We start from the raw sequence: 20053 nt of genomic DNA, 5'->3' as shown, positions 1-20053 counted from the left end.
AGACCATCCAATAATAAGAGACTGTCAGCTTACTCTGCAACCCTATGGTCTTGTTTTAAGATCCAAAAGTTACAGGTGAAACTGGATGGTTTAGCTTGCTATTCATTATTAAGCTCAGGCCTCAGCATGTAAAGAAATATATCAATCTTTACACAATAATGCATCACCCAACACCAGCAGAACGACAATCAAGTCATATATGCCTGTAGGATTTATAACAGGCCATATCATTCAGAACAAGTTTTTGAACTATGTTGAGGACCTAGTTGGATCGAAAGCCTCCTAAATGAACATCACCATGAACCAATACACTCCATGCTTGCAAAGAGCACCATATGGCCCCATCTGGTTCCATTGCCATGCTCTTTATCAATATGTCTGCTTATAGAACTGTTCTATTGAATGAGATGGATGCTGTATTATAAAAGTTAATGAATCCTGACATTCTTGCAACATAAGAATGACAAATACTGATAATACATGTGAATGATGATAGTCTGAATGAAGAATTTTAATGGGATCTAATTAAAGAATTACTGCCACACAGTCCCTTGGCGGGTTTGTGCACAAGGGCTATTTAATTTGATCTTAGTCAAAGTAACCATAATAGGATTTGTCAATGCCAGAGCTTCATGCAGAACCCAGATGGCACAACTGATGATCTCCTGCTGGAAATACATTCCGAAAAGGTGTCCACGATTTGTTCTGCTAGAGAAGCAGGATCTTCAATAAAGGTATCAACGAATGTCTTCACAACCCTTACCTCTTGCTCTGTTGCCCTCAAGCCATACCAAGTCAAGAATTTCTGCCGGAAATTCTTCTCGATATGCCCCTCACACTCTAACCATCTGATTATCTTCACGTAATACTCAAAGTCCCTATCTGAATTACCATTTGCCATGCACTCCTCGTCTCGCCTTTCCCCACTTCTCTTCTTTGAAGTGCTGCCATCTTGGGGCTCCTCCCCTTTTCCAGACCCATTTACTATGTCTTTGTCACTGGATTTAAATCTTCCATTTCTTCCTTGCCCATCCTTGTGCATTTCCAGTTTGCAGGGAGTAATGGGCAAGCTAGCTTCAGAGTTGCTCACAAATGGCATGCATTCCATGGCAGTCTGGACAGGGGCATCTGACCCATTATCGGTAATTAACTCAATGATTTGACCCTCTGTCAAGCGCTTCTTATCAAGCATTTGCATATCAGAATTGAGCTTGGAGCTTACCACCTGTGTGGCATGTTCCTCATCTAGCAAGGGAATTGCATCTGCAAGGGTGCCAGAGAAATTTAAAGCACCATTGGACTTGTTGGCAGAAACAATTTTATCACTGTCCTTCAAACAAGTACGATAATTGTCTGCTCGATTGACAATCTGATCATTGCATGGTGGATTGTTATTTGTTTCATCCTCTACAGAAGACGGATTAGAGAGGCTGCTACAATTGGTATTTGGGCTTTGACTTCTTTCTACTATTGAATAGTTTAGGACTTCTTCCTGAGTCATTCCGGTTGAGCACTGAACTTCACACGTACCCAATTCTCTTACACCATTGAACGGAACAACTTTAAAATGATACTCTGTGGCTGGAGATAGACCTGCGACAACATATCTTGTATTTGGCAAGAACAGTCTGCAAGTAGGTTCTGCTGGATAATCCAGATCATGACCTTTACGATGCCACAAAGTATAACCAACAATATCATCAGCTGAAGAATCTTCATAACCCAAAACCAAGGCAAGGGAAGTCGAATGTACATCTTCAAAGTTAACTGTGATTGGAGCAATCATGTTTGAATCTGTAGAGACATGAGAACACCTAAAGGTTATTAATGCTTCCCTAAGAGTCAATACCTCGAAAAACCAGCATTTTGGACAACAGAAAATATTTCCAACAGCAACGACCTAACTTTCCATGATCAAAAGTGCCCATGTTTCCATGATGCATTCTGGAATTACCAGTCCTTGAATAAAAATCTAACTTTTTGCAGCAAGTAAATATATTATGCTTCATGTAACACATGCAAAGTTTTTGGAATGTGCTCGTTTTTTTGTGTTCGATGACATGTGCTCCTTGGCACTGTTCTCTAATGCATTGTGTTTTAGAGATGGTTGCTTAATTCTCCAGTTGAACTAATTTTGCTCTTTCTCGGTGAAATCCTCATGTCACAACAAGAAAACACAAAAACCAATGGTTACCTTGCATCTTCGGATCAGGCAATGGATGTGAAATGGTGTTTGAAAGCATTTTGTCCAGTGACTCCAAAGCAAAAGTGCAGAGTTTCTGAACCTCTGATCCTGAAGAAAGCCTGTTAACAATACCTCTACCCATCTTTACAGGTAAACCAATTAAAGGACCCACTTCAGCCTCAAGTTTCGTTGCAGCTTCACCAACAATCTCAAGAAGCTTCTGATACTTTTCAGTCCCATTCAGAAGTTTCTGGCTTAAGGATACACGATAGCACAGAATGTCTACCCTCCTGGTATCTTTAGCCATCATCAATTGTTTTCTCCAGCATCTGAATAAATTCAAGAGACCAACACAATTAATCAAAACTTTATCTTTCAAATTCAAAATTTATGTTTGTGTCAATATCATGTGCCATTCAAAATCAGATATTGCAAAGGATATGACATATCAGGAATTGTTCTATACTGTGATTTTCCAAGACTAGCAGTACATCTGGTCGAACATTTGCTACTTGCACTAAATTTATGGCAGACATAATTCTCAGGTTGCATGAAGAATGTGTTATCCATAGCCCATGTACAATTGTCAGAACTATTGTGGATGTTCATGCTGGATAGAGCAGGTGGTATTAAGAAAGATAACCAATTTAACAAATCCAATAACTAAAAAGTAAATTGTCTCACACTATGGAATTAGTCTGTTAAACATGATGTGGAAACTATAGTTTTACTCTATAGCTCTGATAATGGATGTGGAATATATGAAAGAGCTATGATTCCGCAGGAGGGAAGGAAAAACAGCAACTTAATTTGCTACCAAATGTGTCATGATACCCACAAACTGTTTAAAAATCAGAATTCCATTGATGAAGAAGGGGAGAAAACAGTACATAGGGCTGAAAGTACTCCAAGAATTACCAAACACCAGTATAAACTGTCTCAAAAGAGAAACATACCCACCAAATGTAAACATGCCAGACAGCGAGGGAAAAAAAAAAAACAGAAGTAAAATGCCAAAAAAAAAAGAGAGGGAATAAATACCCTAGCAAATCGTTAACTTTCCCACAAGAAAAACAGCAAAAGCTCCCATCAAGTCTACCATGACGTCCATTTTTCCCTATTCCAGAACTTTCCTGTTTTAAGGCACAATCAAGATGGCATGACATGCTACAGGCAACACCTTGAAAAGGAGGCTCTGAGCTGCAAATTAACCACAGGCTGGGATCTTTGTTGTCATCGTACTGACGACAGATACAACATGAACACCTCTTGCAAAATGTGTCAGCTGGTCTTAAGGTAGCTCTACATGCCGAGTTTTTGCAGTATACAGTATTGCCTTGATCACTGATCCCATTGTTGGTTGCAACACAGCTCAATGAAACAGGTACCCGAGAGGGGTTATCAGTTTTCCTCTGCCTTTTGGAAGCTCCCTGAATGGATGCAGCAGATATTTTGGTCTCGAGATCAGGTGAGGCCTCACATTCCCCAGATTTTTTTTCAGATACAAGTTTTAAAAGGTGCTCTATGATTTTCAACTTCGTCAAGCCTGTATATTTTCTTTCTTTTCCCATCTCTGCACATAGGATCTGCAGAATCTCCTGACGGCTCCATGACTGTAGTCTTTCAGATGCACCTGGCCACTTCGATAATTGATAGACAAGTTCTCTCTTTTCATTCATACTTAACTTACTGCATTTTGACGGATCAAGAGCACCTCCTGTGTCGCATGGGAAAAAAAACAAAGATAGAAAGAAAATATGTCTCAGAACAGACTTTAGATTAGTTAAAAGAAGAATCAAAGAATAAGGAGACACGATGCTATATTTGTTAAAAAAAAAAACGGAGCAAAGGTAGAATGTCAAACTGCATGTAAAAACACATTAAAGCATGCTTTGCATTATAAACTAATGTAAATCTTAAATTTGCAGTAAATTAGAATGACTTAGACCAATTTGCTTTATATGTCAAAACAGAAGAAAGCAGAGAAAATGATGATCTTATATGAAAGACTGCTTAACCAACCACATGTAACCAGCTTGGAGTCAGCATGTTTCCATTAACAACCAGTTGGGAGACTCATTTGAAAAGCTTGATCTAAATTTCTTTTCCTTTCTCTCGATACTATTAAACAACTTGTTACCATTTTTCAATAAGCTACATCAAAACATACAACAAGATAGTTGACTGAAATTAAAAGAGACATTCCAACTACATCAAATAATCAAACACTTTCACAAAGAATGCTCTGATATAATTAATTAAAATCACCAATCATACACGCGTGAATTATAGAATCACACAAAACTTGATTTGAAATGTCTCTGCCTCTGGGCTTTTCACAAAAGTCATTGGAAGTGTTACTTCAAACAGTGGCGTGCCCGAAAGATAACAATCCATTATATAATATATAAACTTGCTTCTTCAATATAAATGCATACAGATTCTACATAATGCAGAGAAAGAAACCACTTTCATTATAGAATCAAACAAAAATGCAGTTTACCAGCCATGAAAACTCACCCACCAAAGTCTATTTTCATAAACATAAAACTGAATATCAGTAAAAAGACTGGTGATCACAAGTTCAACCACTACTCTTAACCAGCGTCCATAAAGCTGTAATTTTGTCGTCACATATAAAAAACCCAAGAAAAGAAACACTAATCGACACCCAAATCTTAAAACAAAAGGTACTTTTTTTTTTTCAAATTAATTACCATGCAGATTACAAATCCATAGCTAGATTCTGACTTTAGCCCATGAAAAACAACAGACAAGAGAAACATTTAATGGCTCACATCACAAATCTTCCCAAATCCAAACCAAAACCTCAAAAAAGAATGAAATCCAACACAATTAAATCAAAACACAATAAAACTTACCCTCAAAAGGCAAATCCATTGTAGAATTATCAAAGAAAAAAACCCACTTAGCACATCACATTACCAACGTAACCCCAACCTGCAAAAGAGAGAAAATCCCTAACACACCATCACATAAAACAACACTAGCTAGCTAAACACAGAAAACAAAAAACGGAAACTTTGTATATATAACAAATAAAAATAAAACAAACCCATATAAAAGGAAAAAAAAAACTGTGTATTTGTTATGTGATAGGGAGAGAGAGTGAACGGGAAGGGAAGCAAAGATACCCAAGAAAAGGGCACTTGGAAATTCTACCACAACAAGCGAATCCATGGATAAATAGACATGCTCTTCTCTTCTTCTCTGCTCTGCTCTTCTCTTCTCTATATATGTCTAAAAAATAGATAGAGAGATATTATTATTATAATTATTCTCTCTCTCTCTCTCTCTCTCTCTCTCTCTCTCTCTCTCTATCTGTGCAGTGTAGGACTATAGGTCAGTTTTTAATATGGTGAGTGAGGATGTATGGGTCCTCCTTTAGTTTTCAGGACCCCAAAGCTGTGCAGTGAAAGGAGATTCGAGGAGGAGTTGTTTTTGCTGGAGAGAGAGAGGGAGGAAATAAAAAGAAGAGAAAAAAAAAAACAAGTAAATAGTCCTGTGGGGGAAGATACGCTATGTAAAGCGGGTGCATGCCATCTTCCTTTTTCTACCCTCTCAACCACCTTCCCTTCTTATTTATTTATTCTTGCTTGTGCGAGTAAAAGACAGGGTATTATGCCATCATTTACGACTGCCAGCATCCCGTCGTGATACAGTAAAATGTTTTAGATACAGAATTCTTGTTTTTGTTTTTTATTTTTGATGTGTATAATATAAATTGAATCTTACATCTAAACGCGACATACTTTATAACATGGTATGAAACACGATCCTGTTATTGAAACTAATAATACAGGGTTGTCTGTACTATGGAAGTTATCTTTCAAGTTTCATCCGCAGTTAAAAAAAAAAACACTTGGATCGCAGATGGGAACAGACAGAACATTACATGTTGATATTTTGACTTGTGTTCCTCTCCTTTACCTATGCTAACCTATCATCCATGCCTTTAGAGTCCCGAAGCCAACGGTGTCATATTCTTTTATTGGCATTTCAGCAGCGACTATCCCCTCTAATATGTGATGTTTTCGGCCATGCTAGAGAGTGATGAAGTGTAAATTATCTCATTAAAATGATTTGTTTTTATTAATATGGGTGTCCGGGTTAGCTTGCGTGAACCTCGACTAATCCCACGGGTTTTAAAGTTAACGATCATATAAACCTTCAGCTATCATAAAAGTACTCAAACTTGTGTTTATTGAAAAATAAATTTAAAACTTTATCAGTTAAATTATCTCTCAGAATTTAAAATGAAAAAGACCATATGGGAGATGATGGCCACGAAGAGGGGATTCGGTGGATTTGCCTGCACCGATATTGAAAGGGGTAAATTAGCCAGCCCAGAGGAAGTTGCTCGCAAATATAACTGCCGAATGCCATGATGACATGATTTCTGAAAGTTAATTTGTTCCCTTGTTTGCCCAAATGATAGTACTCTACGAGTGTCTTCTCTATAAAATAAATAATAGTGATGCTTTCCATGGTAGGTGGGTTTTCCTCATTCAGCAAATGAAAGAAGTCCTTCCATTTTATTTTATTTTTATATTATATTCCCATCTCGAATGATTTCTTTCTTTAGATATATAACATAATTGAGGGGAAAGTGGAATACTTCAAAGCATTGTGCATATTTTAATCCCCTAAAGAAACCAAATAATTAATACACACCTTTCTCTTTCTCCATCGCCATGGTGCCTCAAGAAGCTACAACCTTCTTTTTCTTTTTCTTTTTCTTTTTGAAATATTTCTTCATAAACTATAGGTTTTTTAATTTGTGACGATACAAAGATGCATTAATTAGAACCTCTGCAAGAAGTTGACCTAAGTTAATTTATTAAGAGCTAAAACATTGTTTAATTGTTGCTGGAATGTAGTTTTGTTGGTAATTAACTGCCCTAAATCTCCAAAAGGAGATACTTGATTTTCTCCCCCAAGGTGCTCATTTTTATTATTTGCAAAGAGGTCCCTTTTTTTAAAATAAAAAAAAAAAGAATATGAAAGTCAATTGATGACATGTTCTAGAATCTTGAGTTTTTCATCTAAAAAAATTAATCTCAGTCGGTCTAACAAAGTCTTTTATCATATAATAAGAAGAAATAATGAATTCCTGCTCGCATATTATGTGAGAACCGCATGAAATATAAATTTTATATTACAAGCAGGAGAATCACAATCATTGATATATGATGTGAACGCAAAAGTGGTTCTTGAAGCATAATCAAAAGATAAATCGGATAAAGAAACATAATCCAAAGATACAAAGTAATTATTAGGGGCACAAGAGTATTATACTAGTAATTACTTTTTAAAATTTTTTCTACTCAAAAATATATTAAAATAATATATTTTTTAATTTTTTAAAATTTAATTTTAATATTACCATATTAAAACGATCTAAAAATATAAAAAAATAAAATTTAAATTTTTTATAAAATATTTTTAAAACACAAAAACTAAATTTAAAATTATTTAAAAAGTTAAAAGGTAACAAACGGTGTCATTGTTTATACAAGGACAGAAATATGGTGATTTTAATGAATATGTCTGTTTTCCAGATTAATCATGGATTAAAAAAAGTAATAAAACTGGTTTTTTAAATAAAAAAACCGAACCGAAACCGGTTCAAATCGACCGGTTTCGGTTCGGTTATTTTAGAACAAAAACCAATTTTTTATGCTTGGTTTTTTCTGGTTTGGTGGTTTTTCCGGTTTAGCTCAGGTTTTTTTTTCAATTTGGCTCCGTTTTTTTTTGTTTCAGTTTGGTTTTTTCAGTTTCATGCTTATAAAACCGAACCGGTCGGTTTTTTAAAAATTCTAATCGATCTAATCAGTTTTTTTTATGATTTGATTTTTTCAGTTATTTTTTTTAATTTTCTTAATTTAATCAGTTTTTTTATTTTCTTCATCCCTACATCCAGCCCATTGAATTTTATATGATGTTGATCATAATCCTGAAGCTTCCCAGCTTCTTTCCCCACACGCACGCACGCACGCACGCATTTGAACCTCTTGATCTTTTGCTCCTTCCGGCCTACTACCTAGACTCTAGCCATTTGGGTGGTGAAGTTGAGAGTCAATTTATTGGTTGCTGTTGAATGGTCGTAATTAACCCCACACTAACATGGTGGCATGATTTTCAAAACAATATTTCACAGCTATATTATTCAAAGACTCAATTACATCCGCTGCTTCTTACATATGTAAACGAAGCGTGTCTTTCCTTATATCCCACAATTAATTTAATAATTTTCCTAGAAAACAACACAAGACTCTCAACAGCCTAGTAGACAAATGACAGAGGCCCCTCCCAATCACGTTCTACAAACATGTCGAGCCAAATATTAATGGAAAATCTAGAGAACGGGGTTTTTATTATTATTATAACAATCATTTTGTTTTTCTCAAATAAAAACAATTAAATTAATATCATCTTTTCATGAGGTTTCATTAGTTATAAAATGGCGAATAAAGCAATACTTCAATATTAAATTAGTTGGATGTTGGATTTTTTTATCGAGCTTGGTCTACGTTTCACGGATTATGAGTTTATTATATCAACCCAAATTTAAAAGATTAGCTTGAGTTTGTTTAATTTTTTAAAAAAACTTATAGTTTTTTAGTTTCATCTTTCGATATTTATTTAATTGGAGATTGAATTCTATTATTTTTTTATCTACTTTCTATAGAATTTGTCATTGATTTTGAAAATATCTCTGGTTATCTCGAGTATTTTTATTTTTTATTTTTTGTTAAATTTAGCTTTTCTAAAAGAAATTAAACAGGCCCAGACACGTGGGTTGCCCCGAGCTCACATGCTTTGACCTTTTTAGCCTTTTTTTTATTTTATTTTTCATTTTTTCATTGGTTTTTTTTTCCGATTTGATCCTTCACAATTGGATCTTCATTGATTTTTTTATTTAGTTTTTTTTTTCAATTGCATTCTTTAATATTTTGTTAATTTTTAATTAGACAACGTAATTTATTTTGGTTTGATGTTTTTACGTTTACCATAACCTCAAACAAACACCCTGATATTTAGTTGGTTTTTAATTTTATGAGTGTCTATTTTTTTTATCAAATAGTTAAATAAAAATTTATTAAAAAATAAATTGTTGAACTTGATTAAGTCCATAACTCGGGTCACGAGTTTGAATGGTTAATTTCAGTTGATTAGAAACCAAGTTTCATAATTTTTTTCGACTGCACAAATAATTACCAATTTACTTAATTAACTGTGTGCATAAACTTTTAAATTTATGATTGAGATTTTTGTGTTAAAAAACACGTATAAAATGCCATCATATTTATTTTTTGTGTGAAAAGCGCAAGTAAAATAGCTAGTATATCCGATAACTTATGAAATTCTAGCTAAAGTGATAATGGTTTTTTATTTCTTTCTAGGAGATCATGGGTTTGATTTTTATTAAAGTTTGTAACAATAAGCTTATTTACAAAAATAAAAATAAAATCAAAATTCATCCTTCACCCCTTAAATTTAAATCCAAAGATTTAAAGAATGAAACATAACTCTTTAACTCTTTAACTATTTTTTTTAGGTGTTTCTTTTAGTAATAAGAAATGGAAATGAAAATTTTATTTTCACTTTATAAGTGTTTGATTGAAAAGAATAAAGTGAGAATGGAATGAAGAGTGGGAATGATAATGAAAATTAAATATGGTTTCAATTCCATTAGGGAAGGTGGTAATAAAAATAGAAAATTATTATGAGTTTTCTTCTCAAAATTATTTCTATTTATTGTATATCAACTTTTTGCATCATTATCACCTCCTCTCTTATTATCGTGTCTACCAACACCATAACCACCACCACCACCAACACTGTGTGATGATTTTTTCCATAAATTATTTGTATTTTTACTTGTTGGTTACTAGCTCAATTCAAAGTTTATTATATAAACACTTGGAAAAATATTTTATTTTTTCAATATAGAATTGGAAGTCCATCAACATATATACTTTATATTCATAAGAAAAAAATTATATTTTTTTAGTACGGGATAAAAAATCCTTTTTGATTTAAATACTTTAACTTGAAAGAAGAAGATAATATCTTTTCAACATAAAATAAAAAAAATTAAAATAATTTTTGAAATTTTATTATTTATTACATGTGATGAGCTGGTTTAACAACTACGAGATGACATGCCCGCGCGCTGCCGTGGGCTTATAAAACAAATGTACTTGATAGTGTTATAATTGTGAACCAACGCTAGATAAGTAATAGAAATTAAAGGTATGATAGAGCAAATATTTCATGACGGAAAAAAAAGTTGTGTTGGTGATCAAAAACTTAAAGACTGAACAAAATGATTTGTAGCAATCTACAGTGTTTTGTGAGGAAAAATACAGTGCTTTCGCCACATGATTTAGCTTTTCAGTTAATAAAAAGCAAAAAAAATTACAAAGCTAAATTTTCTACCAACTTAATATTAAAAAAAAAAACCAACAAAGATAATTCTGGAAGGAAAAAACCAATGAGAAAAAACGTTGCAGCAATTGACAATGTTTTGTGAGGAAAACTATAGCACTTTTTCCAATAAAATAAAATAAAAAACCATTTAGAGAAATATTGTAGCAATCCACAGTGTTTTGTGAGAAAAACTACAACGCTTTCCTCATATGATTTAGCTTTATTATAATTATAATTCTTAACCAACTCAATATTCAAAAAAAAATCGACAAAGATAATTTTGGAAAAAAATCATAAAAAAATCACATGGAAAAACACTGCAACAATTCACAGTGTTTTAAAGAAAAAAATTACAAAGCTAAATTCTTAATCAGCTCAATATTAAAATAAAAAAACAACAGAGACAATTTCAGAAAAAAAACAACAAAACAAACACCAAAAAAAGGAAAAAAACCATGTTGGAAACACTGTAGCAATTCACAGTGTTTTGTGATGAAAGCTACAGTGCTTCCCCACATGATTTAGCCTTATTTGTAATGACTTGTAATTGTAATTCACAAACAAATCAATATTAAAAAAATAAAATTGAAAAAGATAATTTGAAAAAAATTATAACAAAAAAAAACTATGCGGAGAGACACTGTAGCAATCCACAATGTTTTCCCCACATGATTAAGCTTTATTACAAAGTTAAATTTTAACCAACTCAATATTAAAAAAAATCAAATCGACGAAGATAATTTTGGAAAAAAATATTACAAAAAAAAGAAAACACAAAAGAAGCTGGAAAAAAACCATGTGAGGAAAAACTGTATCAATCCATATTGTTCTGTGAGGAAAAAATTGTATTTACTTGTAATTGCAATTCTTAACCAGCTTAATATTAAAAAAATAAAATTGACAGATAATTTTAGGGAAAAACATAACAAAAACAGAAAAAAAACCATGTGGGAAAAAACACTGTAGCAATCAATAGTAATTTTCGAGGAAAGTTACAGTGCTTTCCTCACATATTGTAACTGTAATTTTTAACCAGCTCAATATTAAAAAATAAAATAAAAAAAAGATAATTTCAGAGAAAATTATAAAAAAAATCGTGCAGAGAAACACTGTAGCAATTAACGATGTTTAAAAGAAAAAAATTACAAAACTAAATTCTCAATCAGCTCCATATTAAAAAAAAAATCGACAAATATAATTTTAAAAAATAAAGAAATAAAATAGAAAAATTATGTGGAAAAACATTGCAGCAATCCACAGTATTTTAAAGAAAAAAAATTACAAAGCAAAAATTTTAACCAGGTTAATATTTTAAAAGTAAAATAAAAAAAATAATTTTGGAAAAAACAAAAGAAAAAATAAATGAAAAAATAAAAAAAAAATAGAAAAGTTAAAACAAAAAAAATTACGAATCCATAGAATTTTATATATGGAAACAGTGATTCCCTCTACCGCATTTAGAATATGGGGTAATTAATATAACTAACGATTCACGAGAAGACCAGACCATGAGAGATAAAAGGAGATAATCTAATGGGGCGCCGACATAATAAAATTTGTCAAAGAGAACAACATCAAAATATGAATCGATATGGCTAAGGTTCTTTGTTGTGATCTTGAGGGATGGTACAATTGACGTCTAGTTATTTGCCACCTGGATTTCTAGCATGCCTAATGCTCTGATTAATCATTTGATCAGACGGCCGTCTTACCATTATCGGCTTCTAGTCAACAGCCCCAATTGTGTTTGACATTCAACTTTGTACTTGCGTTATTGGGAACTTCGAGCAGGCCTGAGATGGACCGGGGTTATTGATAGCGTTACTATACCTTTAAATTTCTTGGATGTTTATAACGTGGGGTATACTTTTTTTTTTAAGTGTTTTTTATATAAAAATATATTAATATTTTTTTATTAATTTTTTTTAATTTTTAACACTAGCATATTAAAACTAAAAAAATATTAATAATAAAAAAATTAATTTAATATTTTTTTCAAATAAAATGAACTTTTAAAAAGTACAAAAAAAAAAACAAAAATTACTACACTTCCAAACACTAGTTTAGATTAAGAGCTAGAATTCAATCACTCTCTTATGTCTAGCTTGATATAGTTTTTCACCAGTATTATTAAACTTAACCTAGTTTAACAGGTCAACTTAGTGATCTAATGACCTAAAACCTTGTTCTAGTTGGGTTTTATATTAAATCTGGTGAGAATTGATTTTTTCAAATCTAGTCAATTTAGTAAGTTAATTTTCATCTCGATCGACATGTTCAATATCCATGTGAGATTATATATATATGCTAAGTTAATATTTCAAATCCAATTAACCTGGCAGGTTAAATTGTGATTCGATCAATCTAATTAAAATTCAGGTGAGATTTGATTTGATTTGATTTGATTTTTTTATTTTAAAAAATAAAATAATATCATTTTAAATTAACCAAAATAAATTTGAATTAATCTATTTAACTTGGATTAATAACTTTGTTTTTTAGTGCGGGTGCATCTATAATATGTATATATAAAGATGTTTTTTTTTGTTTTTTTTTTGTGTACGTATACTATTTGGTGGTTCTATCTTTCCTGCATGTCTTTCTCAAGTATGTTAGGGATAAGATGATATAACGTTTGATAAAATCCAATATTTGATTTGAATTTTAATAATTAAGAATTAATTTTTAAAGTTATTGAGTTTTATCTTATAATAATAATAATAATAAAAAGCTCGGTTTCAACATTAGATTGAGATAATACAGATAGGGTTTGCTGATAAAGAATTAATTAGTCTCATAATTAAAAATTAAGGATTAAAACTTTCAGAGTTGGACGATCAAGTTCTTCAGTTAATCCCCCACTATCGAAGACAAAGGAAAAGGAAACGCACGATGTAAACCATGCTTGACAGTCTAGAAGTTCCAAAATTCAGCATGCAATAATTTCTTTTTTTTCTACTTTTGAAGGTAGGTGATGGATGGGTCAATAACCTACTTTTCTTTTACGGCAGAATACATGGTGCTGCTTTTTTGCATATCAAGACTATGTTCTATTTCGCAGTCCACATCAATTCTCATACATTAAATCAAATTCGATCTTTTTTATTCCAAAAAAAAAACAATTTACGCTAGGAATTCATAAAGATTTATTCAGCATACTCAATTCATTGAATATCCACGAGAGAGTTCGTGAAAAATACAATTATTGGGAACAATTTTGGACGGTAATGGTGAATATTTATGATATGAATAGACAGAAGAAGATGTGCCATATTGGCATAGGATCTTCAGCCCAACTTGCATTTTGTTGATGCAAAAAGGAGTGTTCAACTGCTTATAATGATAGGAAAGAAAATACTTGAAGAAAAGAACAAATACTAGTTGAAAGTTTTGATGACGAGGAACCCACTTACGGGGGTGAATAATCTCATGCATGCTTGAGCAATGATCCTTAAATATCTCAATACCAGGAGAACATGTCCCTATAATTAATGAATAATATTGCAATCTTAGTTGAAATCTCGACCTCCTCCTCGGCGTAAAAAAGAAACAGAGAGGAGAATCCGAATATGAAGTAGGGTTTTTCTTGGGAGGAGAGAAGAATAGTTGCTGAATTATTTGTTTTTAGAGGTTTTTAAGGAACACAATACTAGAAATTCATGCATCATGATGGCACGAGAAATTAACTACATACACATGATGTCCAGATTTGATAGGAGCACATGAACAACACTACTAAAATATGCCTCAAAATCCCAATGTGATATGGACGGCAAATATGTCCAATCCTCGCCACCGTCTGCTCCAGAAAACAACGACAACAAAATAAGGATAAGGCGTAAGGTCATGCATGGACGGTCTCTGACTTAATTGGCTCAGTTGAGGTTTGTTTTCCGTTTAGGTCACGTAATTTGGAACTGTTCGAGTATTTCTTCTCGTGCTTATGGAAAATGTAATAATGTTAATATATGCGTTGTCAATAAAATTGTTTTTTTTTTTTATATATATATAGGAATTGGAAGCTGTGCTTAGGATTAAATATGTAAGAAGGCAACAACTTTAATTTCAAGTGCTAGAGTTTGAGTTTTACAAAAATTAAAATTAAAATAAAAAAAACAATAAAATGAATGCAAAAGTAATTGGTTTTCAAGCGAAAGGGTAGCTCAAGTTTTTAAAATACAAAATTCTAAAAAATTCTAAAAGGGACATAGATTTGTCCTTATCTTTATCAACTACTTCACAAAATAGATAAAAACCAATTCACATGTTCATGTAACATAGAAGGCAATAAAGATGTTTGTAGAAAAGGACTTGATATATTGATATGGTTCGTCGAAAAATTAAAATAACGATTGATTATGCTCAGAACTTCAACGGTAATATGATAGTGGAGCTCTATGCCAAATAGAGAATCAAGTGTTCCAATTCATCACAATATAGACCGAAATTAATGGTGTTGTAGAAATTGCCAACAAGAATGTTAAGAAGATTATTCAGAAGATGGTACTCACCTATAAATATTGGCATAAAATGTTACCATTTGCCCTTTACACATACCGCACAATAGTCAGAACTTCAACAAGAGTCGCCTTATATTCTTTGGTATATAGAATAAAGATAGTGATGCCTCTAGAAATGAAAATCCTATTATTAAAGGTTCTGGTATATTCTAAGCTAGAATAAAGGAAGTGGGAAAATGTGAGATATAAACAGCTAAACATGATAACTAAAAAGATGATAACTATCTTTTGTCATTACCAACTCTACCAGAAAATAATGGCTAAAGCTTATGACAAGAAGTTTCGACCTCGGGTGTTCCAGAAAGAAGATTTAGTGCTAATATTGCACTTACCAAGGGAGGACCAGAGTAAATGGGCACCAAACTACAAGGGTCTTTACATAGTGAAGAAAGCTTTCTCAAGGAGAGCTCTAATGCTGGATAGAATGGATGGAAAAGATCTAGCTAGACCCGTGAATTCCGATTCTATAACGATATACTATGTATCATATATTTAGTTTCTTTCAAAGTAATAAAGTAAAATTTGGCTACGAATTCTTGGTATAAAAAACCTCTCTTTATAAATTGTATGATCTGAAAGCATTTGAAATCTTTTTTCTAAAAAACAAATCTTAACGAAGTGTATTTGAAATGAAGAAAGACCATCTTTATCTAACATCATAAAGAGGTTATCCCTTACAGTCCCATTTTTAATCCTGATTGCATTCTTGAAAAGAAAAAATCAGACTTGGATCACACCCAACACTGAGGGCAAGAAAGAAATGTGTAAGTAAACAGAGCAAATTGTTGAAATGCATACATGGATCTATAAAAGTTAGAACCTAACACTAGGGGGCATCATCATAAAAATAGAAGAACAAAAAGTAAAAAGAGGAAGAAGAAAAGAAAGAAGCGAAATAAAAGAAAAGAAAAGAAATGATGGTTTGATGATGCTCCAAAACTAAATAACATAAGAAAGATCAAAGATCCTAAAATGAGACTTTTCACTAAGAAAGATAATCTATCCAAATGAAGTCTATAAGATGACTTCACAAAAGAAAAGAGGCAGGAGAAAAAGTGATTTTAAGTCCTTAAACACCTTTTTTAGCCTAAAAACATCCATTTCTTTCATAGCCCATAGCTATAGTCTGCATTACATGCGTTTAAAAGTCATTTCTAATCAAGCACACACAATATTGGTTGATAAACGGTTATCTTACGTTTCATGCGAAGTGATAAAATGAGTAGCAACTCATTGTTATTCATGCAAGGAAAATGTAAATTCTAATAGAAGGCAAACTTTGATTCTATATAAATTTTCAAGTAAATGCTTGAAACCTATTTGAAAATTGAAACAAAATGTCACCTTCAGTAAAAGTCTGACCTAAGATAACCCACACTCTAAAACTGATAAAACCTTCAGGAGAATTGCTTGAAACATAGTTCTGATGTATACATTGAAAGTTTTAATTTTCATGAACAAAACCAAGTCTTTTAAAGATTTTTTCTTGGAATAAGGATTTTAGTGCTGAAACAAAACCAAAAAGCCCTTAAAATGAAAAAGGTAATTAAAGCATGGATAAAAACATGATGGAGAGTAATGTCAAACCACATATTCAATGGAGCAAGAAAGGACCCTACAAGAAATAAAAGTTGAAGACTTTTCCCAAGAATGAAGGGGGTAAGAAACGCAACACATAAAGAAGATTATAGATGGAAAAGATGAAATTCAAGCAAAAAATCAAGCTCATACAAGAAAACAAAGAGCTCATAGAAAAAAGGGACTTATATTTCCAAATTAGGTAAGGATACATGCATCTAACCCAAATCATTGTACAATGTTTTATTTTATAGGAAACATTCCTTGAAATGAGACTTGAATAAGTTAAAGATTGACAAAGAAATTATCATTGAGCTGGGAAATCAAGAAGAGAGAAGTTAACCCTACAATTAGAAAAGGAATTAGCCTTGCAAACAAAATGTTTCAGATTCAATCAAAACAATTAAGATGCCTTTGGATAGTTTTAGTTGAAGGAGATCGCTGAGATATATGATTGCTGGTCAACTAAGTTAAAAATAAGAGTCATTGAGATGACAAGACTCTATTAGAAAAACATTTATATAGGAGAAGAGATGTGAGAATATGGTTCTCCTAGTAGCTATAAAACTAAGGTTGAAGTTGAAGGGAATCGTTAACATGCAAGATTTTAGGTTAACTGGGCTAAAAAACAATAGTCGTTGAGATAACAGAACTGTACAATAAAATAGTTGCACATGAAAATAGCTATGAGAATACGGTTCTACTTGAAGGGTATTACTAAGATTTAGGATTTTAGGTCGACTAAGATGTAAACAAAGGTTGATGAGACAACATAACTCTTTTCTAAACAGGAATAGTTGAAACCAAAGTTCTACTTGAAGGGAATTGCTGAGCTTCAGGGTTTCAAGTCAATTAAGCTAAAAATAAAAGTTGTCAAGTTGACAGAATTCATCTCCTGGCAAAAAACATTGAATCATAATTCTAGTTGAAGGGGATCGTTATGAAGACAGAGTTCGGGTCAACTAAACTAAAGCTTTGAGAAGATTAGGTTTGCAGAATAGTTTGTTTGTCCTTACAAACTTATTACGCAAAGCACTTAACAAGTCTTAGTTTCGTAATTATTGTAGAAAGGGGGTATATGTAGTTACTTATTTTGAGACCCCATATAAATATATAAAAAATAATAAAAAAAGAACAAACCAAAAAATTAGAAAAAGGAAATACAAATAAATAAATAAAATCAGTGGAGAGATCATGAATAACACCCAGAAAATTGCTAAAGACTGGTTAGGGAGGATAAAAATATACAAGGTTAGAAAAAGTAATATTCCAATATGGACAGATAAAGGCCCTATTGACAAGAAAAATTTAATTTTGAAAGAAAAATTCAAAGTTAGATGTTTAAAAACTCAATTGGAGTTTTTCAAGGTTTAATTAAATTTATTGAGGGTATAATTGCAAGAAATATTGGTTTTTGAGTTCAATTTGGGCTTTGATTGGGAGAGATTGAAGTCTGGGGTTAAATTGAAATTTTAAAAGTTAATTTGGTCAAATCAGGGGTTAATTGTATAAATATTAAAGTTTAATGGACAATTAAGGACTTGATTAAAAAAATTCAAAACCAATGACCAATTTGTAAAAGATGCGGGACTTTAGGGACTAATATTGGTTTAATCAAGGGTCAAATTGAATAAGATTAGTAGTTTATTGATCAATTAGGGTTCAAAATGCACAAATTGATAATCAAGGACTGAATTGGAAAAGACGCTAAACTTTGGGGCTGACAATTGAGTTTGGTAGAGGTAAATTGAACTTTAGCTATATTCCAAATTAAAAACCCTAATTTCTCAATGTTTTAGCTAGATGACACGTTGTCTGGTTCATATTTAAAATGTATCGTTTGGAATAGAGGCTAGACAACATGTCATCTATCCACTATTCCTCTTTGTCTTTGACAATTCTATGTTGATCGAGTTGGTATCTTCCCACAAATGAGTATGAAGACCTCTGACTTGAGCAAGGTTGGATTCAAATGAAAGGTGTGCACTCCATCTACCAACATTAGGTGGCCTATTATGACGATGACATCGGAGTTGCTCCGACAAGGCTTCGAAAATGGTTGACTTAGTCAGCTATGACTATGACACCTATTTTGTAAAACCATTAGATTTTTTATATATTCACACTTTAAACCTTCTCAATGGGTTTTTATAATGAGCTGAACACATTTCTCTCAAGATCAGAAGGTCAAAAAACAACTATTTGGCTTTCAAGTTTAGCAAAACCACCAAAATCTCCAAAACCAAGTTTGTTGTAAAACCATCATTGCAAAACCAACAAAGTACATAACTTTCAACTTTTAAAACCATTCAAAACCCTCCTCGTTTCGATTAGAGGATTAAGCATTGATCAACCTTGATAAAAATCCTAGCTTGAAACCTTATAAATGCCCCCTGAAAAATCAGAGGAGATGAAGGGAAAAAAAAAAAGAAAAAAGGAAAAAAACGCAGGAAAATCTTGATAAGAAAACTAAGTGTAAAGGTGTAAGAGCCTAACACAAAGATTTCTTAAGCATTGAGTATGGTAAAGATAAACTTTGCAAAAGAAAAACATAAAGGGTCTGCAGTCATTAGTGAGCTTTGAAGATATAAACTTGTTATAACCTTGTAGATGATGTCCATGAGACACACCTCTAGCTTGTTTTACATGTTTAAAGATGTTTATGAATTTGTTTTGGTGTTATAATGTCTTTAGTTTTGATTAATGTATAAAAAAATGTTGTTTTTTTCTTGATTATTTCTGCTTTAATAATGTTTGCTAGATGTTTAGAAAATGCTTGGATAATTTTTTTGTGTGAAATATAACAGGTTAGAAATCAAACAAATATGGTCGTAGTTTTTTATTTTTATTTTTTTAAGGCTTGCTAATACATGTTTTTGTCTTTTGGGTCTTGATTGAGTCTTGTGAAGTGTTAAAGTGTCAATTTTGAATCCTAAATTGTTGAATATGCTTTCTATTTAGGTTTGACAATTTTGGGAATTGAAACTTCATGCATGTTTTCTATGATTTGTTGTTTTTTGTTTTTGTTTTTATTTAATCATGTGTAACAATGGTGATGTGGTTTGTGTGAACAAAAAAAGCTTGGTTTCTAGGCTTACAAGGTAAAATTCTAGGTTTGGTAGTAGCTGAGGTATTTCTAGGCAATTTTGGGTTTTTGTTCTTCGTGTTCTTGAGAAGAACATTGCTCTGACCCCATGATTTGGACTAGTTTTAGTCCAATTCTTTGCACCAAAAACTTTGTGAGGTTTCGTTAATCAATAATCAAGGGTTAATTCACATCAATAATTATAACTTCTGAGTTTTAATACTAGGG

At 32.1% G+C, this 20053-nt stretch overlaps 1 protein-coding gene across 4 annotated transcripts; it reads right to left on the bottom strand.

The window, feature by feature from the left end:
* Positions 1-393: 393 nt before the first annotated feature.
* On the bottom strand, positions 394-5692 carry LOC18100497 (VIN3-like protein 2). 4 transcript variants are annotated; one of them, XM_024603644.2, is made up of 5 exons: positions 5341-5691; positions 5068-5146; positions 3227-3902; positions 2195-2514; positions 394-1794 (listed from the first exon to the last, which is right to left on the bottom strand). In XM_024603644.2, the coding sequence occupies exons 2-5, from the start codon at positions 5084-5086 to the stop codon at positions 617-619; spliced, it is 2193 nt and encodes a 730-aa protein (XP_024459412.2). In that variant the 5' UTR covers positions 5087-5146; positions 5341-5691; the 3' UTR covers positions 394-616. The 4 variants fall into 4 exon arrangements, with proteins under 4 accessions (XP_024459412.2, XP_024459414.2, XP_052309695.1 ...); XM_024603646.2 differs by having other exon boundaries at positions 5369-5691; XM_052453735.1 differs by lacking the exon at positions 5068-5146 and having other exon boundaries at positions 5341-5692.
* Positions 5693-20053: the final 14361 nt, after the last annotated feature.

Source organism: Populus trichocarpa, chromosome 6 (assembly GCF_000002775.5).
Source record: "Populus trichocarpa isolate Nisqually-1 chromosome 6, P.trichocarpa_v4.1, whole genome shotgun sequence".
In the NCBI taxonomy this organism is placed as follows: domain Eukaryota; kingdom Viridiplantae; phylum Streptophyta; class Magnoliopsida; order Malpighiales; family Salicaceae; genus Populus; species Populus trichocarpa.
The sequence above is the reverse complement of the archived record's forward strand: the minus strand, read 5'-3'. Positions and strand labels throughout refer to the sequence as shown.

Bases quoted from the DNA above. Each gene is read 5' to 3' on its own strand.
- LOC18100497 (XM_052453735.1), bottom strand. From the start codon at position 5,386: ATGGATTCGCTTGTTGTGGTAGAATTTCCAAGTGCCCTTTTCTTGG. The intron at 2,515-3,226 runs GTATTTATTCCC...GAATTTATTCAG, and splicing joins AAAGTTAACGATTTGCTAGG to ATGCTGGAGAAAACAATTGA. The intron at 1,795-2,194 runs GTAACCATTGGT...ATGTCTCTACAG, and splicing joins GCCTGATCCGAAGATGCAAG to ATTCAAACATGATTGCTCCA.